General features: G+C 49.7%; 1 protein-coding gene across 1 annotated transcript in view; it reads left to right on the top strand.

Annotated features, from left to right (window-relative positions):
- Positions 1-3,113: 3,113 nt before the first annotated feature.
- LOC144695620 (butyrophilin subfamily 2 member A1-like) overlaps positions 3,114-26,105 on the top strand; it is a 35,365-nt gene continuing 12,373 nt past the window's right edge. The window contains exons 1-15 of the mRNA XM_078566517.1: positions 3,114-3,235; positions 5,990-6,086; positions 10,315-10,677; positions 12,927-13,211; positions 14,127-14,246; positions 14,517-14,543; positions 16,030-16,056; positions 17,950-17,976; positions 18,157-18,183; positions 18,944-18,970; positions 21,215-21,241; positions 23,116-23,142; positions 23,889-23,915; positions 24,372-24,398; positions 25,777-25,803. Coding sequence (XP_078422643.1) covers positions 5,999-6,086; positions 10,315-10,677; positions 12,927-13,211; positions 14,127-14,246; positions 14,517-14,543; positions 16,030-16,056; positions 17,950-17,976; positions 18,157-18,183; positions 18,944-18,970; positions 21,215-21,241; positions 23,116-23,142; positions 23,889-23,915; positions 24,372-24,398; positions 25,777-25,803 — 1,126 coding nt within the window. The 5' untranslated portion in view covers positions 3,114-3,235; positions 5,990-5,998. The remainder of the gene's footprint in view (positions 3,236-5,989; positions 6,087-10,314; positions 10,678-12,926; positions 13,212-14,126; positions 14,247-14,516; positions 14,544-16,029; positions 16,057-17,949; positions 17,977-18,156; positions 18,184-18,943; positions 18,971-21,214; positions 21,242-23,115; positions 23,143-23,888; positions 23,916-24,371; positions 24,399-25,776; positions 25,804-26,105) is intronic.

The following is a 26,105-nucleotide window of genomic DNA, read 5'->3' as shown; positions in this document are numbered from 1 at the left end:
TCACTGAAAGGTGATTCAGGTTAAAATTGCCTCTCTGTAGCCTGAGAGAAGAGGACAGAAAGCTGGTATATGGGGTTCAATCTGGAGAACTGTGAGGTAATGTATTTGGGGAGGGTGAACAAGGCAAGGGAATACTCAATAAATGGTACAATGTTGATAAGTGTATAGGAGCCTTGGTTTGCATGTCTACAGATCAAAAGGTAGTAGGACAGGTAGATAAAGTGGTTAAGAAGGCATAAGGGATTCACCAGAACTTTCAAACAAGCGCAGAGACGTAGCTTGGCTGGTGGTGAGAAAGGCCCTCCCCGTCAGGTCCTTCCAGCATACCTGGAGTCTCACCCCTTCCGCACGTTGCCCTCGAGGTGGCTGTGGTGAGGTAGAGACTATTGTCTGCCTCCTTCTGGAATGTGTCTATGCAAAGCAGGCCTGGGAAAAGGTGCAGTGGTTTTTGTTGAGGCTCGTCCTGAACGGCTGTGTAACACAGGACTCTTGTGTTCTACAGGCTACTCCCAAGGACACACACCGAGATTAACATCAGCTGCGGCTGAAGGACCATCAACTCAGTGAAATGTTCCCCTAGGTTCTGCCCGAAATTTGTTGGTCTTTCAGTGCAAAGAGTTGTCTGTAACTGAGTGTTGCAGACTGGTACATTCTAATGTTCAGGACTATGTGCTGAGAGATGCACTAAAGGTTGCGGCAGCTGCTGCAAAGGCTCAGTGGGGAAAGGCCACCTTCTAAGGCCCTTCAGCCTATCATAAACCGAGGGGCTAGAAACAGTGGAAAAAACCCTCGGCCTAGAGTTTGACATGTAATGAATATTACAAATATCAAGCGTGTTGAAACTGTTTTGTGACACCTCAGAGTGGAACATGCGGTATGCTGAAATGTTGAATTTTACTGCACTTTCTGTAATTTTCAATTTGAAATGTTTTTGTCATGTACTTTGACAAATGTTATGAATGAAGTATATTTTTGGAGAAGGAAAATAAGAGATACTTTCCTTTATTGGTTGAGGCACAGAATAAAGGAGCAGGGCTATGATGTTAGAATTGTATAAAACTCTAGTTAGACCCCAGCTAGAATACTGCCTACACTTCTGCACACATCACAGGAAAGGTATAATCACACTAGTGAGGCTCCAGAGGAGATTTACAAGGATGCTGTAGGATGCGAAACTTTTAGTTGTGAGGAACGATTGGATGGGCTAAGGTTGTTTTCTTTGAAACACAGGGAGGCTGAGGAGACATTGAATTGAGGTTTATAAAACGGTGAGAGGACGAGATAGGGCGTATAGGAAGATCCTAAACAAAAACAAAAATAGCTGTAAAAACTCAGCAGGTCTGACAGCATCTGTGGAGAGGAGGACAGAATTAACGTTTCGAGTCCGTATGACTCTTTATCGGAACTGAAGAGAAATAGAAATGAGATGAAATATAAGCTGGTAGAGGGGGGTGGGACAGGTGGAGTTGGATAGAGGGCCAGTGATAGGTGGAGGCAAAGGAGAGATTGCCAAAGATGTCATAGGCAAAAGGACAAAGGGGTGTTGACGGTGGTGATATTATCTAAAGGATGTGCTAATGGTGACATTAAGGGTCGAAAGCAGGATGTGGGGTGGGGGTTGGGGGGGGGGGTGGGAGGGATCAAAATAGGCTAAAAGGTGGAGGTAAAACAATGGATGGAAATAAATTTAAAAATAATAATAAAAATAGGTGGGAAAAGAAAAATATATTAAAAAAAAATAATAATCATTAGAAAAAAAGGGGATCAGAAAGGGTATGGGGACGGAGGAGAGAGTTCATGATCTAAAATTGTTGCACTCAATATTCAGTCTGGAAGGCTGTAAAGTGCCTAGTCGGAAGATGAGGTGGTGTTCCTCCAGTTTGCGTTGAGCTTCACTGGAACATTGCAGCAGGCAAAGGACGGACATGTGGGCATGAGAGCAGGGTGGAGTGTTGAAATGGCAAGCGACAGGGAGGTCTGGGTAATGCTTGTGGACAGACCGAAGGTGTTCTGCAAAGCGGTCACCCAGTCTGCGTTTGGTCTCTCCAATGTAGAGGAAACCGCATTGGGAGCAACGAATGCAGTAGACTAAATTGAGGGAAGTGCAAGTGAAGTGATGCTTCACTTGAAAGGAGTGTTTGGGCCCTTGGACAATGAGGAGGGGGGAAGTAAAGGGGCAGGTGTAGCACCTTCTATGGTTGCATGGGAAGGTGCCGGTGGGAGGGGGTTGAGCTGTAGGGGGTGATGGAGGAGTGGACCAGGGTGTCCCGGAGGGAACGGTCCCTATGGAAGGTTGCCCTCACTGCTCATAGAAATAGGAAGATCCTATTTCTATTAGCAGTGAGGGCAATGAGGGAGGATAGATTTAATGTGGAGGTGAGTTGAGAAATTTTACACCCAGAGGGTGGTGGGAGTCTGGAGCTCACTGCCTGAAGGGGTGGTCGAGGCAGAAACCCTTACATCACTTTTTTTAAAAGAAGCACAGTGCGCCCCAACCTACAGGGGCGTGGACCAGGAAAGTGGGAATTAGACAGACCCAAGGTGTTCTGCAAAGCGGTCACCCAGTCTGCGTTTGGGCTCTCCAATGTAGAGGAGACCGCATTGGGAGCAGCGAAAGCAGTAGACTAAATTGAGGGAAATGCAAGTGAAGTGATGCTTCACTTGAAAGGAGTGTTTGGGCCCTTGGGCAATGAGGAGGGGGGTAAGTAAAGGGGCAGGTGTAGCACCTTCTACAGTTGTTCTGTTGAAGAGTCATACGGACTCAAAACGTTAACTGTGTTCCTCTCCGCAGATGCTGCCAGATCTGCTGAGTTTTTCCAGCTATTTTTATTTTTGTATTAGACTGCACAGGTGTTCTTCGGTTAGCACGGACGCGATGGGCCGAGTGGCTTCCCTCTGTGCCTTACACTTCCTACGTGATGATAAATGTTAGTGAGGGCGAAAGGTGGAGAGGGAGCGAGCGAAGCAGTGACCAGGAGCTGCTGTTCACTTCCTGAGAGAGAGAGAGCGATTAAAACCTGGGACTCTGGGCTGGGGAAATGCCCCGCGCACTGAAGCAAACTATTGGATATTGTGGCGGTACAGAGGGGCTGAAGAAGGCGGGGATAAAACTGCTCTGAGGTTGACGCCCTGAATGTTGGAGAGGAAAAGCCGGAGGTGACATCAAATAGAAACTGAAAGGCTCCTCTATTACTCCCTGAATCGGCTATCCGAGGCTTTTCGGCGTTTGTTACGGGTGAGTTTCAGCTCCTGTCAGTTTCAGTGTAACTGACTCCCCCAACCCAATGTATAGTGAGCTCCTGGAGTTCATACTCAGGCAGGGAGAGGATTCGAAGTCCCACAGATCCGGACTGGGGAAGAGGAAGAGGCAGAGAGGCCTTGGCTGCAGATTTGGGAAGGGGTGAAAGTCCAAAACTCTTGTTTTAAGGGGAGAGCGGGTGGCCGGGACAGGTTTAGAAACGGGAACCCCGCTCTTCCCCGTGCGGGACAGGGGCACCTGGGTGTTCCCAGGATCAGACTGACATTCTACCCCCCGCCCCCAGCCCCCAGGCTGGAATGTTGTCCCGGGCTTCCCGTTTTTAAAAACTGCTGCTCCCGCTTTGCAATAAGTGACTACGCTTCAGAAAAAAAAGGACTCCATTGTTCGTGAGACTTCCTGAAGTCGTGAGAGGAGCAAGTTATCAGGAATATAAAAGCAAAAAACTGCGGATGCTGGAAATCCAAAACAAAAACAAAAATACCTGGAAAAACTCAGCAGGTCTGGGAGCATCTGCGGAGAGGGACACAGTTAACGTTTCGAGTCCGAATGACCCTTCAACAGAACTAAGTAAAAATAGAAGAGAGGTGATCTGGTTTAAGGGGGAGGGGGGGGGGTGGGACAAGTAGAGCTGGATAGAGGGCCAGTGATAAGTGGAGATAACCAAAAGAGGTCACAGACAAAAGGACAAAGAGGTGTTGAAGGTGGTGATATTATCTAAGGAAATGTGCTAATTAAGGGTAGAAAGCAGGACTAGCAAGGTACAGATAGCCCTAGTGGGGTTGGGGTGGGGGGAAGGAATCAAAAAAGGCTAAAAGGTAAAGATAAAACAATAGATGGGAATACAGTTAAAAATAATAGAAGTAGGTGGGAAAAGAAAAATCTATATAAATTATTGGAAAAAACAAAAAGGAGGGGGAAAATCGGAAAGAGGGTGGGGATGGAGGAGAGAGTTTATGATCTAAAATTGTTGAACTCAATATTCAGTCCGGAAGGCTGTAAAGTGCCTAGTTGGAAGATGAGGTGCTGTTCCTCCAATTTGCGTTGAGCTTCACTGGAACAATGCAGCAAGCCTAGGATGGACATGTGGGCATGAGAGCAGGGTGGAGTGTTGAAATGGCAAGCGACAGGGAGGTCTGGGTAATACTTGCGGACAGACCAAAGGTGTTCTGCAAAGCGGTCACCCAGTCTGCATTTGGTCTCCCCAATGTAGAGGAAACCACATTGGGAGCAACGAATGCAGTAGACTAAGTTAAGGGAAGTGCAAGTGAAATGCTGCTTCACTTGAGAGGAAGGGGAGGGTGGGGGGTGGTGTGAAGGGATGATGTGTTTGATGGTGGCATCATTTCTGGGAGGGAGAAGAAGGTGTGAGGGCGGATGCGCGGGAGATGGGCCGGACACGGTTGAGGGCCCTGTCAACCACCGTGGGTGGAAGACCTCGGTTAAGGAAGAAGGAGGACATGTCAGAGGAACTGTTTTTGAAAGTGGCATCATCAGAACAGATGCGACGGAGGCGAAGGAATTGAGAGAATGGGATGGAGTCCTTACAGGAAGCGGGGTGTGAGGAGCTGTAGTCGAGGTAGCTGTGGGAGTCGGTTGGCTTGTAATGAATATTGGTGGACAGTCTATCACCAGAAATTGAGACAGAGAGTTCAAGGAAGGGAAGGGAAGTGTCAGAGATGGACCATGTGAAAATGATGGAGGGGTGGAAATTGGAAGCAAAATTAATAAATTTTTCCAGGAATATTGGACAGGCCAGGGGAGGCTGAGAGATGGCCCAACGTGTCAGCTGTGCATCAGGTCCTTCCTGCTCCCACTTCTGAGTCAGAAGGTTGAGAGTTCAAGTCTCACCCCAGGACTCCAGCACAGAAATCTAGACTGACACTCCCAGTTGCAGTACTGAGGGAGTGCTGCACTGCCGGGGGTGCTGCTTTTCGGATATGATGCCTAAACTGAGGCCCCATCTGTCCCCTCGGGTGGATGTAAATGATCCCGCGGCCACTATTTCAGAGAGGACCAGGGGAGTTATCCTGGTGTCCTGGCCAATGTTGATCCCTCAATCAATGTCACAAAAATTAGACTCTCTGCTCATGATCACACTGCTGTTTGTGGGAGCTTGCTGTGCACAGATTGGCAGCTGTGTTTCCGACATTACAGCATTGGTTACGTTTCAGAAGCACGTCCTTGGCTGCAAGTCGTGAAAGGTGCTATATAAATGCAAGTCTTTCTAATAGAGGCTGTCAAAATTATAAAGGAATTTGATAAAGTCGATGTAGAGAAGATGTTTTCAATTGGGGAGACCAAAGCTAGGCTTCAGAAATACAATACAGCCGCTAATAAATCTGTTTGGACATGCAGGTGAGAATGTGGAACTCGTGGTTGTAGCAAATATTATAGAGGCATTTAAAAGGGAAGCCTAGATAAACACATGAGGGAGATAGGAATAGAAGGCGAAAGTGATCAGGTTAAATGAAGATGGGTGAGAGAAGATTCATGTAGAATGCAATTACTGTAATCTGTTAAACTAAATGCTCTGACTCTCTGCTACTTTGTAACAAACCTCACAAGCAGCAAGTTAACACCAAGAATTTGAACTCAAAATGTTCACAGTTTCACACCAATAACCCCCTCTACCCCTTTTCCAATTTGTCCCACAATGTTACTTTTTTACCACTTCCACTGCCCCATGTACATGTGTATTTTACTGATGTAAAATATCTGGTGATATTTCAGGTAACTATAATGCCTTGTTTCCTGGGAATGCTGATGTTGGATATCCGGCTTTCTAAAATATCTTTCCTGCTCCAGATTATTCTTTGGACTTTTCATGGTGAGAATTTAAAAAATCATATATGTCATGAATAATAACTTGTTTTCCATTTCAGTTTTTGTCTGATGGAATCAGTTGGTAGCTCATCAAACTCTGAATGAGAGGGTCAAGGATTAAAAGCCGATACAGAGATGTGAGCAAGTAATCCAGGCTGACAGTTCAGTGCGGTAATGATGGAGTGCTGCACTGTCAGAGGTTCTGTACTGAGGGGGGTGCTGCACTGTTGGATAGTCAGTACTGAGGGAGACCTGCACTGTCAGAAGGTCAATATTGAGAGAGTGCAGCGCTGTCGGAGGGTCAGCGCTGAGGGAGCGCCGCACTGTCGGAGGGTCAGCGCTGAGGGAGTGCCGCACTGTCGGAGGGTCAGCGCTGAGGGAGCGCCGCACTGTCGGAGGGTCAGCGCTGAGGGAGTGCCGCACTGTCGGAGGGTCAGCGCTGAGGGAGCGCTGCACTGTCGGAGGGTCAGCGCTGAGGGAGCGCCGCACTGTCGGAGGGTCAGCGCTGAGGGAGTGCCGCACTGTCGGAGGGTCAGCGCTGAGGGAGTGCCGCACTGTCGGAGGGTCAGCGCTGAGGGAGCGCTGCACTGTCGGAGGTGCCATCTTTTCGATGAGAAGTTAAAACAAGGCCTCAGCTGCTCTGTTTTTGTCTTTCTCTCTCTCTGTATCTTTTTTTCTCTCTGTCACTCTCATGTTCTCTCTCTGTGTGTACCTCTGTGTCTCTCTCTCTCCCTGACTGTCTCTCTCTCTCTCTCTCCCTGACTGTCTGTCTGTCTCTCTCTCTCTCCCTCCGTCCCTGACTGTCCCTCTCACTCTCTCTCTGACTGTCTCTCTCTCTCTCTCTCCCTGACTACCTGTCTCACTCTCTCTCCCTCTCCCTGACTGCCTGTCTCTCTCTCACTGACTGTCTGTCTGTCTGTCTCTCTCTCTCTCTCTCCCCCTGACTGTGTCTATCTCTCTCTCTCTCTCTCTTTCTCTCTCTCCCCCGGACTGTCTGTCTCTCTCTCCCTCCGTCCCTGACTGTCCCTCTCACTATCTCACTCTTTCTCTCTCTGACTGTGTGTCTCTCTCTCTCTCCCTGACTGCCTGTCTCTCTCTCCCTCTCTCACTGACTGTCTGTCTCTCTCTCTCTCTCTCCCCCTGACTGTGTCTCTCTCTCTCTCTCACTGACTCTCTGTCTGTCTCTCTCTCACTGTCTGTCTGTCTCTCTCTCTCCCTGACTGTCGGTCTGTGTCTCTCTCTCTCACTGTGTCTCTCTCTCTCTCTCTCTCCCCCTGTCTGTCTCTCTCTCTCTCTCCCCCTCCCTGACTGCCTGTCTCTCTCCCTCTCTCTCTCTCTCTCTCTTTCTCCCTGATTGCCTGTCTCTCTCTCGCTCTCTCTGACTGCCTGTCTCTCTCTCGCTCTCTCTGACTGCCTGTCTCTCTCTCTCTCTCTCTCTGACTGCCTGTCTCTCTCTCTCTCTCTCCCTGACTACCTGTCTCTCTCTCTCTCCCTGACTGACTGTCGTCGTCTGTCTGTCTCTCTCTCTCTCCCTGTCTGTCTCTCTCTCTCTTTCTCTCTCACTGACTGCCTGTCTCTCTCTCTCTCTCCCTGACTGTCTGTCTCTCTCTCTCTCCCCCTGACTGTGTGTCTCTCTCTCTCTCTCTCACACTGACTCTTTGTCTGTCTGTCTCTCTCTCCCAGACTGTCTGTCTCTCTCTCTCTCCCAGACTGTCTGTCTCTCTCTCTCTCCCTGACTGTCTGTCTCTCTCTCTCTCCCTGACTGTCTGTCTCTCTCTCTCTCTCCCTGACTGTCTGTCTGTCTCTCTCTCTCTCCCTGACTGTCTGTCTCTCTCTCTCTCTCTCACTGACTGTCTGTCTCTCTGTCTGTCTCTCTCTCTCTCCCTGACTGTCATCTGTCTGTCTCTCTCTCTCTCTCTCTCCCTGTCTGTCTCTCTCTCTCACTGACTGTCTGTCTGTCTCTCTCTCTCTCGCTCTCTCACTGACTGCCTGTCTCTCTCTCTCCCTGACTGTATGTCTGTCTCTCTCTCTCTCCCCCTGACTGTGTCTCTCTCTCTCTCTCACACTGACTCTCTGTCTGTCTGTCTCTCTCTCTCTCTCACACTGACTCTCTGTCTGTCTGTCTCTCCCTGACTGTCTGTCTCTCTCTCCCTGACTGTCTGTCTCTCTCTCTCTCTCCCTGACTGTCTCTCTCTCTCTCTCTCTCCCTGACTGTCTCTCTCTCTCTCTCTCACTGACTGTCTGTCTCTCTGTCTGTCTCTCTCTCTCACTGACTGTCTGTCTCTCTCTCTCTCTCTTTCTCTCTCCCTGACTGCCTGTCTCTCTCTCTCTCTCTCTCTCTCCCTGACTGTCTGTCTGTCTGTCTCTCTCTCTCCCCCTGACTGTGTCTCTCTCTCTCTCTCTCCCACTGACTCTCTGTCTGTCTCTCTCTCTCTCCCCCTGACTGTGTCTCTCTCTCTCTCTCTCACTGACTCTCTGTCTGTCTCTCTCTATCTCTCCCAGACTGTCTGTCTGTCTCTCTCTCTCTCCCTGACTGTCTGTCTCTCTCTCTGTCTTTCTCTCTCTCCCTGACTTTCTGTCTGTCTCTCTCTCTCTCTCTCCCTGACTGCCTGTCTCACTCTCTCTCTTTCCCTGACTGCCTGTCTCTCTCTCTCTCTCCCCCTGACTGTGTCTCTCTCTCTCTCTCACTGACTCTCTGTCTCTCTCTCTCCCTGACTGTCTGTCTGTCTCTCTCTCCCCCTAACTGCCTGTCTTTCCCTCTCTTTCTCTCTCTCTCTCTCTGACTGTCTGTCTCTCTCTCTCTCTCCCTGACTTTCTCTCTCCTTGACTGTCTGTCTGTCTCTCTCTCTCCTTGACTGTCTGTCTGTCTCTCTCTCTCCTTGACTGTCTGACTGTCTGTCTCTCTCTCTCTCTCAGACACACTCTCTCTTTCTCTCTCTCTCCTCCTGACTGTCTCTCCCTCTCTCTCTCTGACTGTCTGTCTCTCTCTCTCTCTCTGACTGTCTGTCTCTCTCTCTCTCCCTGACTGTCTGTCTCTCTCTCTCTCTCTCCCTGACTATCTGTCTGTCTCTCTCTCTCTGACACTCTCTCTTTCTCTCTCGCTCCCCCTGACTGTCTCTCCCTCTCTCTCTCTGACTGTCTGTCTCTCTCTCTCTCTCTCTCTCTGACTGTCTGTCTCTCTCTCTCTCTGACTGTTTCTCTGTCTCTGTCTCTCTCTCTGACTGTTTCTCTGTCTTTGACTGTTTCTCTGTCTCTCTCTCTATCCATGTCACTGTCTCTCTCTGACTGTCTGTCTCTCTCTGACTGTCTGTCTCTCTCTCCCTGACTGTCTGTCTCTCTCTCTATCTCTGTCACTGTCTCTCTGTCTCTCTCTGACTGTCTGTCTCTCTCTCTCTCTCTCCCCCTGACTGTCTGTCTCTCTCTCTCTCCCTGACTTTCTCTCTCCTTGACTGTCTGTCTGTCTCTCTCTCTCCTTGACTGACTGTCTGTCTCTCTCTCTCCTTGACTGTCTGTCTGTCTCTCTCTCTCCTTGACTGTCTGACTGTCTGTCTCTCCCTCTCTCAGACACACTCTCTCTTTCTCTCTCTCTCCTCCTGACTGTCTCTCCCTCTCTCTCTCTCTCTCTCTGACTGTCTGTCTCTCTCTCTCTCTCTCTCTGACTGTCTGTCTCTCTCTCTCTCTCCCTGACTGTCTGTCTCTCTCTCTCTCTCTGTCTCTCTCTCTCTCTCCCTGACTGTCTGTCTGTCTCTCTCTCTCTGACACTCTCTCTTTCTCTCTCTCTCCCCCTGACTGTCTCTCCCTCTCTCTCTCTGACTGTCTGTCTCTCTCTCTCTCTGACTGTCTGTCTCTCTCTCTCTCTGACTGTTTCTCTGTCTCTCTCTCTGACTGTTTCTCTGTCTCTCTCTGACTGTTTCTCTGTCTCTCTCTCTCTCTATCTCTGTCACTGTCTCTCTCTGACTGTCTGTCTCTCTCTCCCTGACTGTCTGTCTCTCTCTCTATCTCTGTCACTGTCTCTCTGTGACTGTCTGTCTCTCTCTCTCTCTCTCTCTCCCTGACTGTCTGTCTCTCTCTCTCTCTCTGTCACTGTTTCTCTGTCTCTCTCTGACTGTCTCTCTGTCTTTCTCTCTTTCTCATGGTTGATGATGCAGCTGTAATAACCCAAGTGATAGCCACTGGATCTGATTCTCTCTCTCTCTCTCTCTCTCTATCTCCCTGTCGGCGGTTTGTCATAGATACGGCAGCAGAATTCGTGGTGACGGCTCCGCCTGACCCCGTTGTTGGTGTTGTTGGAGGCAACGTGATCCTGGACTGCCAGTTGGTGCCGGCCAGAGCCCCGGAGAACATGGAAGTCCGCTGGATCTACATGGCCCTTAGCTACTCCTCACCTGTCATCATGTTCAAGGATGGGGCAGAGGACCTGACATCCCAGGCGGCAGGCTACAGAGGCCGCACCGAGCTCTTCCTCAACGAAATCGCCCACGGGAATCTCTCCCTCAAGCTCAAAGCTGTCAAGGTGTCTGACAAGGGCCAGTACAAGTGCTACGTAGCTTCCGGCATCAAGCAGGACGAGATCAAAGTAGCGCTGACGGTGTCAGGTCAGTGGCCATTTTGTAAATAGGGGCAGAGTCTCAGGATAAGGGGCTGGTCATTTAGGACAGAGATGAGGAGAAGTTTCTTCACTCACTGGATTGTGAATCTTTGGAATTCTCCACATAAGCAGACAGGAAATAGGAGCAGGAGCAGGGCCATTTGGCCCATCCAGCCTGCTCCACCATTCAGCGTGATCGTGGCTGATCATGGACTTCTATTGCACCTTCCCACCAGCTCCCCATGTCCCCTCATTCCCTTGGGATCTAAAAAGCTGTTGATCTGAGTTGAATATACTGGATGACTGGAATTCTCTGCCCCAGAGGGCTGAGGATACTCAAAGATTCATAACACCTTCTGAGTGAAGACGTTTCCCCTCGTCTCAGTCCACAATGGCCAACCTCCCCTCCTGAGACTGTGCCCCTCCTGTTCTAGATTCCCCGGCCAGGGGAAAACAGCCTCTTGGTCTCCACCCTGTCAAACCCCTTCCGAATCGTGCACGTTTCAACGAGATCACCTCTCGTTCTTCTAAACTCCAGAGAACGTAGGCCCAGCCTGCTCAATCCTTCCTTAGGGGACAATCACCTCACCCCAGGAATCAGCCTGGTGAACCTTTCCTGGTCTCCCCCTAGGCCAAGTATTTCTGTCCTCGGAGAGCTGTAGATGCTCACTTGTTGAGTACATTTCAAGATGGGGGTGGATAGAACTTTGGATAATGAGGGAGTTAAGGGACATGTAGACAGTGTGGGAAGGTAGAAGGTCAACTATGATCTTAATGAATGAGGGGCTGAATGGCCTGTTCTAGCCCCTGTTTCTATTTTATCCCCCCTTCACCAAGGGACCGGTGGAATGTTCTAGTAGTTTTCTGGCCCCTCCCCGGTGGTGTTTTTAAGTCTCTCCGTACTGAGGAGCTGACCACGTGGGGGAGGCGGTGGTGTAGTCGCATTGAATTGGAATCCAATAAAAATCTGGAATTAAAAGTCTAATGATGACCATGAAACCATTGTCGACTGTTGTAAAAACCCCTCTGGTTCACTAATGCCCTTTTAGGGAAGGAAATCTGCCGTCCTTACCTGGTCTAGCCTACATGTGACTCCAGACCCACAGCAATGTGGTTGACTCTTAAATGCCCTCTGGACAAGGGCAATTAGGGATGGGCAATAAATGCTGGCCACAGATGCCCACACCTCATGAACGAATATTTTTTAAAAAGCCCTAATTAGTTTCCTGGCGAATGGCCAAGTCAAACTATCCCTGTGATTTTGGGGAATCCGATTCGGAAACCCCATGCATTCAATCCACTGGGATCGCCATCTCTCCTTTCAGAAACCTTGGGCTAGAGTTTCCTTCTCGGGCAAGACATCACCAATCGAGTCGCGATAAATTGTCCTCAAAATTGTGCTCGGTTTCCAAACGGGATGAACGCGCTGAGTTCCTGCTCAAACTCACTCGCCTATCGCTTGTACCGACTGGAAACGTGGGCAACTAGGGGGGGATGTGAGAAAAGACTTTTTTACCCAGAGAGTGGTCACGGTCTGGAATGCACTGCCTGGGAGGGTGGTGGAGGCGGGTTGTCTCACATCCTTTAAAAAGTACCTGGATGAGCACTTGGCACGTCATAACATTCAAGGCTATGGACCAAGTGCTGGTAAATGGGATTAGGTAGGTAGGTCAGGTGTTTCTCACGTGTCGGTGCAGACTCGATGGGCCGAAGGGCCTCTTCTGCACTGTGTGATTCTGTGTTTGTCACCAAAAATAAGCATTTTGAACTCGGGTGTGGACTCCACTTCCTGTGAGTAACTCGGTGTCAAATCACGTGAAAATGACTTAACAGAGCAACTGAGAACCACTGGACACTATAACCAGCTTCAAAGAAAATCTAATGTCTTTTGAATATATAAAAGCTTTTAAAAGGTGCGGTGCCTATTATTATCCTTGTGTCAAAATGAAAGGGCTCATCTTTGGAGCCTCCATTGAAGGCCCCGAAACCAGAACCATTGGCGAAAACTGGCCCTGGCGATTAATTTGATCTGCGGGCCATTCCCACTTGGATTGCCCTCCTCCCCTCCCCCCCCACCCCCTGTCCAATTGGGCTCTCTTCCTCCTACTCCCTTGACTGCGATAGTCCCCTCAGGCGGGGGAAGCTAGCATTCAATAAACGTACAGCTCAGGTGCAATCTAACCGAGCGACAGCGGAGGCATCGACAGGCTTTGCGGCCTACCCGCTCCCACCTTCCTAATGTCCATGTCGTTGCAGGCACGGGCAGGCAGCCCTGGATCGAGATGGAGGGCTACGCAACCAATGGCGTCAGGCTGGCCTGCAGGTCCGAAGGCTGGTTCCCAAACCCACCCGTCCAGTGGGTAGACGGGAATGGAGAGAACGTTACAGCCCAGCCGGATACCAGGTACCGTCTGGACGCTGAAGGGCTGATGACGGTTGACAGCATCATTGAGGTTCCCAAGCACTCCAGGAACAAGTACACTTGCGTCATTAACAACCAGATCCTGAAGGAGACACAGGAAGCTCACATCCAGATTGCAGGTGAACAGAAAGGCTTCTTAAAATACTCAACAATGTAGGGGAAAGCACTTGAATATAATTGCAGATATAAATGTAAAAACTGGAGGAGATACTGTGATGAAAACAGGCCGTGCAAGGCTATACTGGGGGGGGAGACGGTGGCATAGTGGTAATGTCACTGGACTGGTAATCCAGAGGCCCAGGTTAATGCTCTGGCGTCACGGGTTCAAATCCCACCACGGCAGCTGTAATAAAACCTGGAATATAAAGTTATTCTCAGTGATGGTGACCATGATGACTATCATTGATTGTGGTAAAAACCCGCCTGGTTCACTGATGTCCTTTAGGGAAGGAAATCTGCTGTCCTCACCTAGTCTGGCCTACATGTGACTCCAGACCCACAGCAATGTGAGAGGGAGGGTGTGATGGAGGTAGGGAGAGGGGGAGGGAGAGAGAGACTGCAGTAGAGGGTGTGATGGAGCTGGGAGGAGGAGATGAAGGTGTGAAGGAAGTTGGGGGAGAAGGAGAGGATGTGCTTTAGCCAGGGAAGAGGTTGGGAAAGTGAGCGTTGGTGATCTGGTTCTGGGAGAGTGAGCGTTGGTGATCTGGTTCTGGGACAGCGAGTGTTGGTGATCTGGTTCCGGGACAGCGAGTGTTGGTGATCTGGGTCTGGGACAGCGAGCGTTGGTGATCTGGTTCTGGGACAGCGAGCGTTGGGGATCTGGTTCTGGGACAGCGAGCGTTGGTAATCTGGTTCTGGGACAACGAGCGTTGGTGATCTGGCTCTGGGAGAGTGAGTGTCGGTGATCTGGTTCTGGGACAGCGAGCGTCGGTGACCTGGTTCTGGGACAGCGAGCGTTGGTGATCTGGTTCTGGGACAGCGAGCGTCGGTGATCTGGTTCTGGGACAGCTGACTCTTTCTCTCTATCTGTACAGATACCTTCTTCCCCAGTACTTCAGGGTGGTTGGTGGCGTTCTGGATCCTGTTTATTCTGATAGCTGCAGCAGTTTGTTTCGCAGTTTGGCGCGATCGAAAATTACAGCAAAAGACTCGAGGTGAGAGTGTCAGCCAGCATCAGTTTCAAACATTAATAACTTCATCAAGAATTAACTGTTAACACAACTTAATGATTCCTTAACACAAATTGAAAACAGAAAATGCTGGAAATACTCAGCAGCGGTGGAGAGTTACATATGAGTTTATTTTAATGATGTTTGTAATTAACCCTGTGAAGAGGAACCTGTTGGCTACAATCTGACAGTGAGTCTGTACTTTCAGCTTCACGGTGCCTGTTACACCAATTAATTAATTTCATTTTTTTCTAGCCTTGATGAAATCTGCAAGTTTACTTGGTAAGTGATGAACCCTTTACCCCCCTCTACCCCCCTCTAACCCCCCTCTACCCACCTCCCCTCCTCACCCCCCCTATACCCCCCTCCCCTCCCCACCCCCCACCCTCCCCACTCCCCCTCCCCTCCTCACCCCCCTCCCCTCCTCACCCCCTCCCCCTCTCCCCTCCTCCCCTCTCTCTCTCGCCCCTCCTCCCCTCTCTCTCTCGCCCCTCCTCCCCTCTCTCTCTCGCCCCTCCTCCCTCTCTCTCTCTCGCCCCTCCTCCCCTCTCTCTCTCGCCCCTCCTCCCCTCTCTCTCTCGCCCCTCCTCCCCCTCTCTCTCTCGCCCCTCCTCCCCCTCTCTCTCTCGCCCCTCCTCCCCCTCTCTCTCGCCCCTCCTCCCCCTCTCTCTCTCGCCCCTCCTCCCCCTCTCTCTCTCGCCCCTCCTCCCCCTCTCTCTCTCGCCCCTCCTCCCCCATTCTCTCTCTCGCCCCTCCTCCCCCTCTCTCTCTCGCCCCTCCTCCCCCTCTCTCTCTCGCCCCTCCTCCCCCTCTCTCTCTCGCCCCTCCTCCCCCTCTCTCTCTCGCCCCTCCTCCCCCTCTCTCTCTCGCCCCTCCTCCCCTCTCTCTCTCGCCCCTCCTCCCCCTCTCTCTCTCGCCCCTCCTCCCCCTCTCTCTCTCGCCCCTCCTCCCCTTCTCTCTCTCTCGCCCCTCCTCCCCTTCTCTCTCTCTCGCCCCTCCTCCCCCTCTCTCTCTCGCCCCTCCTCCCCCTCTCTCTCTCGCCCCTCCTCCCCCTCTCTCTCTCGCCCCTCCTCCCCTTCTCTCTCTCTCGCCCCTCCTCCCCCTCTCTCTCTCGCCCCTCCTCCCCCTCTCTCTCTCGCCCCTCCTCCCCCTCTCTCTCTCGCCCCTCCTCCCCTTCTCTCTCTCTCGCCCCTCCTCCCCCTCTCTCTCTCGCCCCTCCTCCCCCTCTCTCTCTCGCCCCTCCTCCCCTTCTCTCTCTCGCCCCTCCTCCCCCTCTCTCTCTCGCCCCTCCTCCCCCTCTCTCTCTCGCCCCTCCTCCCCCTCTCTCTCTCGCCCCTCCTCCCCCTCTCTCTCTCGCCCCTCCTCCCCCTCTCTCTCTCTCTCTCCTAGTCCCACTGTCCCTGCTCTTTCCCTATGATGCTACAGATTTTTTCCTTTCCAATTATTTATCCAATTCCCTTTTGAAAGTTAATATTGGAGCTGCTGCCACTGCCCTTTCAGTCGCGCATTGCAGATCACGACAGCTCGCTGTGTGAAGAAAGACCTCTCCTCCCTCTGCCGGATTTGTTGCCGATTCATTTTGTCTCTGTCCCCTGGTGACAGAGCCTTGACCAGTCTCTGTGGAGCTGCTCTTATTCAGACCTTGGCAGCGGGGGAGGGATCACGTGATTGGGATGAAGCCCAGTGGCCTGGGTATGGGATAGGAGACAGTTTGATGGGTGAAGGGCCACTGCTGATCTTAATGCTTTTTTTTTTGGACTTGTTACAGAAAATGAAAGACTGCGAATAGACATTGGTGAGTAGCTGTTAGTAACGGGGAGTTAGTTATTATGGGGAAATAGGAACCCAGAGATGTGGAAATGTAGTCATCGTATTGGAGAGAAGAATGTTTGTGAAACTGGAGGCTGCAGATATAATGGGTAACAAGTTGATTACCTGGGCATGAAAATCTTCATAGTTTGTAGATTAAGAAAGACTTGTATTTCTGTTCTGCCATTCACATTCTGAGGATGTGCCAAACCATCTTACAGCTAATGATGTCCATAAGATGGGAAATAGGAGCAGGAGGAGACCATTTGGTTCCTTGAACCTGCCCAGCCATTCAATCCGATCGTGGCTGATCTTCTGCCTCAACTCCGCTTTTCCTGAATAATCCCCGAGTTCCCTCGGCAACCAAAATTCTACTGACCTCTGTCTTGTGCGCACTTTACCTGGATGAGTGCAGCTCCAACAACACTCGAGAAGCTCGACACCATCCAGGACAAGGCAGCCCGCTTGATCGGGACCCCACCCACCACCTTCAAGATCCACTCCATTCACAAGATGCTCTGCTGCATCTCACCAAGTCTCCTGAGACAGCATCTTCCGAACCCGTGACCACTACCATCTAGAAGGACAAGGGCACCAGACACTTGGGAACACCACCACCTGGAAGTTCCCTTCCAAGTCGCTCATCATCCTGATTTGGAAATGTCACAGAAAAACAGAATCACAGAATCCTTACTGTGCAGAAGGAGGCTATTCGGCCCGTCAAGTCTGCACTAGCTCTCCGAAAGAGCATTCTACTGCCGTTCTGTCACTGTCGCTGGATCAAAATCCTGGAACTTCCTCCCTAATAGCACTGTGGGTGTACCTACACCACGTGGACTGTAGCAGTTCAAGAAGGCAGCTCACCATCGCCTTCTCAAGGGCAGTTAGGAATGGGTAATAAATGCTGACCTGGCTAGCGACACCCACATCCCATGAACAAATTTAAGAAAAGCTCAATGATGGGGCACTCACAAGTCTCTGGGGTAGATAATTCTGAAGATTCTCCACACTTTTGAGCGAAGAAATGTCTCCTCACCACAGTCCTAAATGGGAGACGTGATTGTTGGAAAGGCTGGGGAGCTGGGATTGAAAATCTACAGTGGCAGAAGGCTGTAACTACAGTCTGCAAATTCACATGGTCCGTTCCGTTGCATGACAAAGGAAGGCTGAGCTTTACATAGTTCTGTGTCAGCTGTGACTCAGTATGTAGCAGACACGTCCCTAAATCACAAGGTTCTGGCTTCTAGTCCCAGTCCAGGCCACGGGCACAAAAACCCCGTCTGACACTCCACTGCAGCACTGTAGGAGGGCTGCACTGTTGGAGGTGCTGTCCTTCGGATCAGACAGTAAATCGAGGCCCCTTCTGCCTGTGGATGTAAAGTATCTCATGGCACTATTTCGAAGAAGAGCGGAGGAGTTATATCAAGTGTCCTGGCCAATATTTATATCCTCAATCAACATCACAAACCAGAGAGTATCTGGTCATTATCAGATTGCTGTTTGTGGGATCTTGCTGTGTAAAATTGGCTGCTGCATTTCCTAGATTACAGTGATGATTATGTTTCAAAAGTACGTCATTGGCTGGAGATCACTTCGAGATGGGTGGCCGTGAAAAGCACGATTATAAATACAAATGCTTCATTTTGTGTTTCACAATCTCAGAATATCCAGATTATATGGTTCTTGTCACGTTGCTGTTTGTGGGAGCTTGCTGTGCACAAATTGGCTGCTAATGTTTCCCACATCACGACAGTGACTGGAGCTCTATTTCTATGAGAGACTCGGAAGCATTTGGACACTGTGTAAGGCGCTGTATCAAAACAACATTCTTCCTCAGTATTTATCACAATTTCTTACATAATTTTTTTTTCACTTTCAGAGGCTGAGAAAGAAAAGGCAAACCGAAGTAAGTGACCTGATAATGGGGTCTTCACATTGTGCTCCTGACAGCGTGTCTGGGAGTTCACTCAACTAGCAGCACATCAAGGCTTGGGGCCTGCTGAGGGACATCGAGTAAACAGAGAAATCAAACAGACATCTTGTTCATCATCCAACTGACAAGTTTTCACTTTTTTTTTCTCCCCAGTGTATCAAGCACTACAAGAGGAGATAAGTAAGAAAATTAAACCATTCGGAAAAGAGAATGACAGAAAGAGAGAGAGAGAGAAACCCCATGTGTAAGAAAGTGACAGGGAGAGAGGGAAAATCCCATGGGTAAGAGAGGGAGAGGGAGGGAAACTCCATGGGTGAGAGAGTGACATAGCGAGAGAGACAGAGAGAGAGAGAGAGGGAAAAGCACATGGGTAAGAGAATACAGAGAGAGACAGAGAGAGGGGTGCGGGGTGGGTGAGGGGAAGGAAAACCCCATGGGTAAGAAAATGACAGGGAGGGAGGGAAAATCCCATGGGTAAGAGAGTGACAGGGAGAGAGGGAAAATCCCATGGGTAAGAGAGGGAGAGGGAGGGAAACTCCATGGGTGAGAGAGTGACATAGCGAGAGAGACAGAGAGGGAAAAGCACATGAGTAAGAGAATACAGAGAGAGACAGAGAGAGGGGTGGTGGGGGGGGTGGAGGGAAAACCCGGTGGGTAAGAGAGTGACAGAGAGGGGGGGGAAATCCTATGGGGAAGAGTGACGTGGGTCGGGATTGGCCACTAGATTTGTGCAACAACACAGTAACTTCCAATTCCTGAGCTCCATCCTCTGTCCGACCACATTGCACTGATTGTGGAGCTAACCTCGTTAATCTGCGGGGCTCCCAAAAAGCAGTGCTGGCTGTGGGAGTTTGGGGTCTCTGTCACTCTGGGAGTGAGAGTGTACGACAAGAATATTCCTGGCTGTTGTATCACACTTCCTGTTTGTTTCCCGTTTCAGAAAAAATGAAGGAAGCCGGGAAAGCGGGTGAGTTATCTGGATTCAGTGAAAAATTGCGATTGCTCAGATTGTAATATTTCCATTGAGTGTTAGACCGTTTTAATGCAATTTAAAAAGCACTGTCCCTATCACTCAACCAGCCAGGCTTCTAAACATCTACAGTGTATAACATTGTATAAATCGTTCCTTCAGAATGGGAACCAATTACTCTAGGTAAAGGCGCTCCCTTACTGGGTATGAAGTGGCCTGGGCGATTTCGGCCAATTCTCCAGTGTGAGCTGCTCATGTGGCTCAGTGTCAGAGCCAGCCTACCTGAGAAACTACTTTTCTGGGAATCTCCTGAGCAGATCGGGACAAATCCCGGAGCTGGAATTAATAAGGTTTCTGGAAAAAAGCACGCGATTTGAAATCTAGCAGTGCAGTGTGACTGCTGGCATCGGCATTCTGCGAAATCCTCACTGACCCGAACCCCGGCAAATGCTGGAGGGAGAGAGAGAGAGAGAGAGAGGCAGCATCAGTTTCGGAAAGAAACTCTGGGTTTGTGAGGGTTAGAGTCTGCCCAGTGACAGGGCGGCACAGTTACTCTCCCCCGCTTGTTGGGATCTACTTTATCACTGTAACCTTTAGAACGCGGTCATGAATCTTCTGCAGGATTGCTGGGGATAATCTCAGGGATTTAACCAGGCATTGCAAGTGGTGGATAATCTTCGCACCAACAATTTCTAACGCTTACAGATCGAAGTTTAGATCAGTATGGTCTGCAGATGCAGCTCCACTGATTCTCAACACCTTTTTGAAAAGCAAGCACCAATTATACAAAAAGTTGATTGTCTAAACACTAGTTTATGTAGATGCAGTGGCATGAATAGGTGGCACAAGTTCAAATCCTTTGAGAAAATTAATTCAATAAATCTACTAATTTGTGGGTTAAAGCAAGAAAAACCAAAGATGTTGGACTGTTGTAAAAACCCAATTTGTTCATTATTAGCCTACAAATCGCACTCACCCCACCCACCCCACACTCCTCCGCCCCCATGAGAAGGGACCGCACGCCCCTTTAAGAGGGGAAAGTGTTTTTTAACTGGCCACTGATGGCACAATACCTGCTGTTCACAATTCTACAATCAGCAATTAGCCCAAAAAGGTAATGCCTATTTCTGTTTTGTCTGCTCTTGTATGAATACCGATTTCACCCCAACACAGGAATAATACGTTCCTGATAACACATCGGCCGGGATTTTCCGGTGCCTCCCCCTCCCTCGGTGGCCGTGGTGCTTTTCCCCGCGGTGGATGAGGTGAGCCAGGGGCCGCCGGCAGGATCTCCCGGTCCAGCCGAAGTCTATGGCCTTTTGCCTGGCTCGCCGCATCCGCCGTGGGAAAACCTGCCGCAGGGGGTTGGTTGATCTCAGCAGGGCCGGAAGGTCCCGCCGGCCGGAGGGGTGGGGCTGGAAAATCCTGGCCACTGTTTCTCAACCGTTCCGAGTCGCTCCTGGCGGCTCTCCCATGTCCCCTGTAAACTTGGGCTCGTCAAAAACTCTGCTGCCTGCGTCTTAACCCGTAGCAAGTCCCGGTCGCCTGTCGCCCCTGTGCCCCTTGCACTGACACTGGCTCTTCATCGAGCGATGCCTCAATTTGAAAAATCTCATCCCTTATTTTCAAATCCCTCCATGGCCTCACCCATCCCTATCGCTGTCATTTTCACCAACCCCACAACCCTCCGAGATACCTGTGCTCCTTTAATTCAGGCCTTTTGAGCGTCCCTGATTTTAATCGCCCCACCATTGGCGGCCCTATCTTCAGTTGCCTCAGCCCCAAGCTCTGGAGTTCCCTCCTTAAACCTTCTCCGCCTCCCTACCCAACTTTCCTCCTTATAACACATTCCTTAAAACCTCTCTCTTTGACCAAGCTTTTAGCCATCTGGTCTCGTATCTCCTTGTGTGGCTTGGTGTCATAATTTGTTTTATAATGCTCCTGCGCAGCACTGTGGGACCTTTTCATTTACACTGAAGGTGCTATATAAATATAAGTTGTTGTTGTGTGATATAAACACTGCATTGTGTGACAAGTGAGCAATGCCACACAAGTTCCACTAGCATAACAATTACTAAAGGGAAATCCTTTCTCGTTTATAAAATAGGCCCCTGTTAACAAAAATTCTCTAATGGAATAATTTCTTTCATGTTCTCAGTTAAATTTTACGTATAATTAATGCCATTGTGTTAAATCACCTTGCTCCCTCTGTGACAGTTTTCTCTCTCTTTCTCCCTCTAGAGTGTGAGAAACTTCAGCAGGACTTTGGTAAGAGATCATCCATGAAACCTCCAGACTCTGAAATTGAGGCTTCATCTCCAGATCAACATATGTTCCTTAATTCGTGAATTATGAAATCCCCAACCTTTACCATCTGGAAGGACAAGGGCAGCAGATAGATGGGAACATCACCACCTGGAAGTTCCCATGCAAGCCACTCACCATCCTGACTTGGAAATATATCGCTGTTCCTTCACTGTCGCTGGGTCAAAATCCTGGAACTCCCACCCTAACAGCACTGTGGGTGTACCTATACCACATGGACTGCAGCGGCTCAAGAAGGCAGCTCACCACCACCTTCTCAAGGGCAACTAGAGATGGGCCCAGCCAGTGAAGCCCACATCCCGTGAAAGAATTTTTAAAAAAGAAAATTGAGTGGCTTGTCATGGGTTTGTTCCTGAGACAGTTGGGGTTGTTGGGTTTATTTTTTAGGGGAATATACCTTATTCAGGAGTGATTGACGGGGACAGTGTAGAGGGAGCTTTACTCTGTATCTAACCCCGTGCTGTACCTGCCCTGGGAATGTTTGATGGGGACAGTGTAGAGGGAGCTTTACTCTGTATGTAACCCTGTGCTGTACCTGCCCTGGGAGTGTTTGATGGGGACAGTGTAGAGGGAGCTTTACTCTGTATCTAACCTCCTGCTGTACCTGTCCTGGGAGTGTTTGATGGGGACAGTGTAGAGGGAGCTTTACTCTGTACCTAACCCTGTGCTGCACCTGTCCTGGGAGTGTTTGATGGGGACAGTGTAGAGGGAGCTTTACTCTGTATCTAACTCCATGCTGTACCTGTCCTGGGACTGTTTGATGGGGACAGTGTAGAGGGAGCTTTACTCTGTATCTAACCCTGTGCTGTACCTATCCTGGGAGTGTTTGATAGAACAGTGTAGAGGGAGCTTTACTCTGTATCTAACCCCGTACTGTACCTGCCCTGGGAGTGTTTGATGGGGACCGTGTAGAGGGAGCTTTATACTGTATCTAACCCTGTGCTGTACCTGTTCTGGGAGTGTTTGATGGGGACGTTCTAGTAGGAGCTTTACTCTGTATCTAACCCCGTGCTGTACCTGTCCTGGGAGTATTTGATGGGGACAGAGTAGAGGGAGCTTTACACTGTATCTAACCCCGTGCTGTACCTGTGTTGGGAGTATTTGATGGGGACAGTGTAGTGGGAGCTTTACTCTGTATCTAACCTCCTGCTGTACCTGTGTTGGGAGTGTTTGATGGGGACAGTGTAGAGGGAGCTTTACACTGTATCTAACCCCGTGCTGTACCTGTCCTGGGTCTCCTGGTCCTAATAATGCAGGATATTTTTAAAAATGTCGTGCTCTGAGCACAATCTGTTACCAAGTTAGTGAGGTTTTGGGATTGGGTTAGCTGCAGCATGACGATGGCTGATGAAATCTGAGAGTGTGGCTTTTGGCAAGATGGCATCCGGTTGTTCCAGTGAGCTCTTGGTATTTTACCTTCCTGTGGAGAGTGGAGGGTGTGGGATAATACGGCTCTCTGAGGAAAACAGATTCCACAGTGACGTCCCTAGTAATGAATGTGTGGAACTATCCATGGTGGGCTGGTTAAGCTGACCCCTGACCTTGCAGGGCTAGGCGAGGCCTGGGTGATACTGTCGGTCAGTGAGCCAGGCCAGCACATTACTGCGGTGAGAGAGGGGAGGGTTGAGCCTTCCAGATGGAAGCCCTGCATCTATAACCAACCACCTCCCCGCCCATCGCCCACAGTGTGTAGGGTGTCCCTGACTGGATAAACAGTAGGAAACTCAGCAGGTATTGAGTTTCGGGAAGTCGTACATTGTGGTGTCGCCTCCCAGAAGGTTCTGCGCTTTAACGTCTGTTTCTTTTTCCTTTTACAGCAAAGGAGAAGATCGCCATTAAAGAAGGTAAAGAGAGGATTTGAGGAATGGGAGTTTCCTGGGGGTGGGGTGGAGTCCTGGGTTTACAACCTTGGGGATGCATTCCTGGAGACTTTATCACATGGCCTCATGCTTCCAATTACCTCCAACCAATCAAACAGCCCTTCCCCATCCCTCATGTTATTGTAGAACTTTAAAACTAAAGACATTTGAGGAAACCACACAATGCTTCTTAATGCCTCCCTGATCCTCCACTCCTGATGCTTGTTCGCAGTGTCCAAGCCATTGACCGTTCAGTCCTGGAGGTTTGGTGATATGGCAGGGGAGGGTCTGCAGTGAATATCTTTGACTGCTTCTCATTGTTTGGACTTGAGTTCAGTGGCTTCTGGGCCGCAGTCCCTTCTCTGCAGGGTAATGGTAGCTGAGAAACTGCTCGCTTGCCTGCCTGACACTGTGGACTGACCCAGTCTTGGCACTGGGGCTCGGATAGGTGCTTCCTGATGTGGGGGAGGGCTTGCAGTGTGGGTACAGTTGGCACCGAGGGCCCGTCCAATGGATCGGCCTTGTCCTACCCACCATTCTAGGTTCTGGTGATCAGTGCTTCCACTGCACACAGGCAGAGTGAGGCCAGGAAATGGACACGGACCTAAGACCAGAGAGCTCAACACCGAGAGTAGAGAGGAGCACATGATAGGAGATAGAGAAAGAAGAGAAATGGAATTGACATTGTGAAATTACAGTTTGTAATTGGTACCTCCCCTCGTCTGTTACAGAACATGAGCAATTCAAGAAAGAAGTTGGTAAGTGATATTATCAAAATATTCATTTGTGTTGATGGTCGATGGGAGTTGGTGGCAACTCGCAGCTCTCAATTTTCCCAGCGGATTCGCCGCTGATCTCGCTGGGTCCGTCTCTCGGTCGGTTCTTTCACTGGGTCTGTTTCTCGGTCGGTTCTCTCACTGGGTCCGTCTCTCGGTCGGTTCTCTCACTGGGTCTGTTTCTCGGTCGGTTTTCTCGCTGGGTCTGTTTCTCGGTCGGTTCTCTCACTGGGTCAGTTTTCTCGCTGGGTCTGGTTCTCGGTCAGTTTTCTCACTGGAGTATCGATGTATCCAGCCTCTTTAGGAGCTGTCTGGGTATCTTACCTTTTGTTGACTTGCTGATTGGACAGAAGCCACCCAGTGCCTTTGGATAATATTGAATTAAGTCTCTGTGTTTATTGCTCCACCCTTTCTAACCTTTTGATTTGTGTCTTACAGATCAAGAGAAGGCATCAGCCACAGCAAGTAGGTAACCGTATCTGGCACTGAAGGAGTGGGACTTCGCAGTTCACTTATTACCCATGTTTTTCCAATGGGGGGGAAGGGGGTTGGCTGGGGGCATGCTGACGGAGAGCAGTTGGAAATTTGGAAACATGCAGCAAATGCTACTCTACAATTCTTTCTCCTTCCCTTTTTTTATTCTCTATCTCTGGTTCTCACTTTCTTTTCCCCCTCTCCCTCTCTCCTCCCTTCCCCTTACCTCTCTCCCTTTCCATACTCACCTTCTCCCGCCTCAGCATCTCTGTCCCCCATCTTCGCACTCTCCGCTATCCTTTCTTTCTCTTTGATTCTCTCTATCTTTACTTTTCTTCCTCCCCGGCTTCCCCTTCTCTCTCTCAGAATCACAGAATGCAGAAGTGGCCCTTCGGCCCATCGAGTCTGCACCGACACATGAGAAACACCTGACCTACCTACCTAATCCCATTTACCTGCACTTGGCCCATAGCCTTGAATGTTATGACATGCCAAGTGCTCACCCAGGTACTTTTTAAAGGATGTGAGGCAACCCACCTCCACCACCCTCCCAGGCAGCGCATTCCAGATCGTCACCACCCTCTGGGTAAAAAGGTTTTTCCTCACATCCCAACTAAACCTCCTGCCTCTCACCTTGAACTTATGCTCCCTTGTGACTGACCCTTCAACTAAGGGGAACAGCTGCTCCCTATCCACCCTGTCCATGCATCTCTCTCCTCACCTTTCTCTTTCCTCTCCTCCCTCTTTCTTCCTGCTCCTCTTGCTTCGTCTTGTTATCCTCCCTTCCCCTATCTCCTTCCTCCCTATCTCTCTCCTTTCTTTCTTTCTCTCTCTCTCTCTCTCTCACTCTCTCTCTCTCTCTCTCTCACTCACTCACTCACTCACTCACTCACTCACTCACTCACTCACTCACTCACTCACTCACTCACTCACTCACTCACTCACTCTCACTCACTCACTCACTCACTCACTCACTCACTCACTCACTTTCTTCCTTTTCTCTCTTTCTCCTCCTTTCTCGTCCTTCTGCCCAGTAAATTGTGGGATTAAAGCACCATTGGTAAGTGGCTAAAAACAGCAAATGCTGGAAATACTTAGGTTAGATAGCATCTGCGGAGAGAGAATCAAGAGTTTGCGTTTCAGGTCAGTGTCACTATCATTGTGTGTAAATCACTTTATGAAGTACTGAAAGGCAGTATGTCGATGCAGAGCTCCTTTCTGATTGAAATCGGCATTAGTAACTGACTGGTAGTTACTGAAGTTGCACTATGCACTTACTTGTTTAGTGAGGTCATGCATTTAGTTGAATGATTGATTGTTCTAAGATATTAACCTTTCGCTTCTGTTTCCAATTATTTCTTGCCCGCAGAATATCAGAAGCTTTACACCGAGTGTGGTGAGTTGCTTGTCAGTAAAAATTTGGCTTCATTCAGTTACAAGCACACAGTTGCGTAGTGGTAATGTCACTGGACTGGTAATCCAGAGGCCCAGGTTAATGCTCTGGGGACACGGGTAGAGATTCCACCATGGAGGCTAGTGGAATTTAAATTCAATTTTTTTTAACAAATTGAATTTAAACTCAATTAATAAATCTGGAATATAAAGCTAATCTCAGCAATGACGACCATGTACAAACTCACCTGGTTCACCAATGTCACTGAGTAGCAAAGGGCTAATGAACTTTAGGGAAGGAATCTT

This window comes from Cetorhinus maximus, chromosome 21, assembly GCF_964194155.1.
Source record: "Cetorhinus maximus chromosome 21, sCetMax3.hap1.1, whole genome shotgun sequence".
In the NCBI taxonomy this organism is placed as follows: Eukaryota; Metazoa; Chordata; class Chondrichthyes; order Lamniformes; family Cetorhinidae; genus Cetorhinus; species Cetorhinus maximus.
This window is presented reverse-complemented; position numbering and strand designations above follow the sequence as displayed.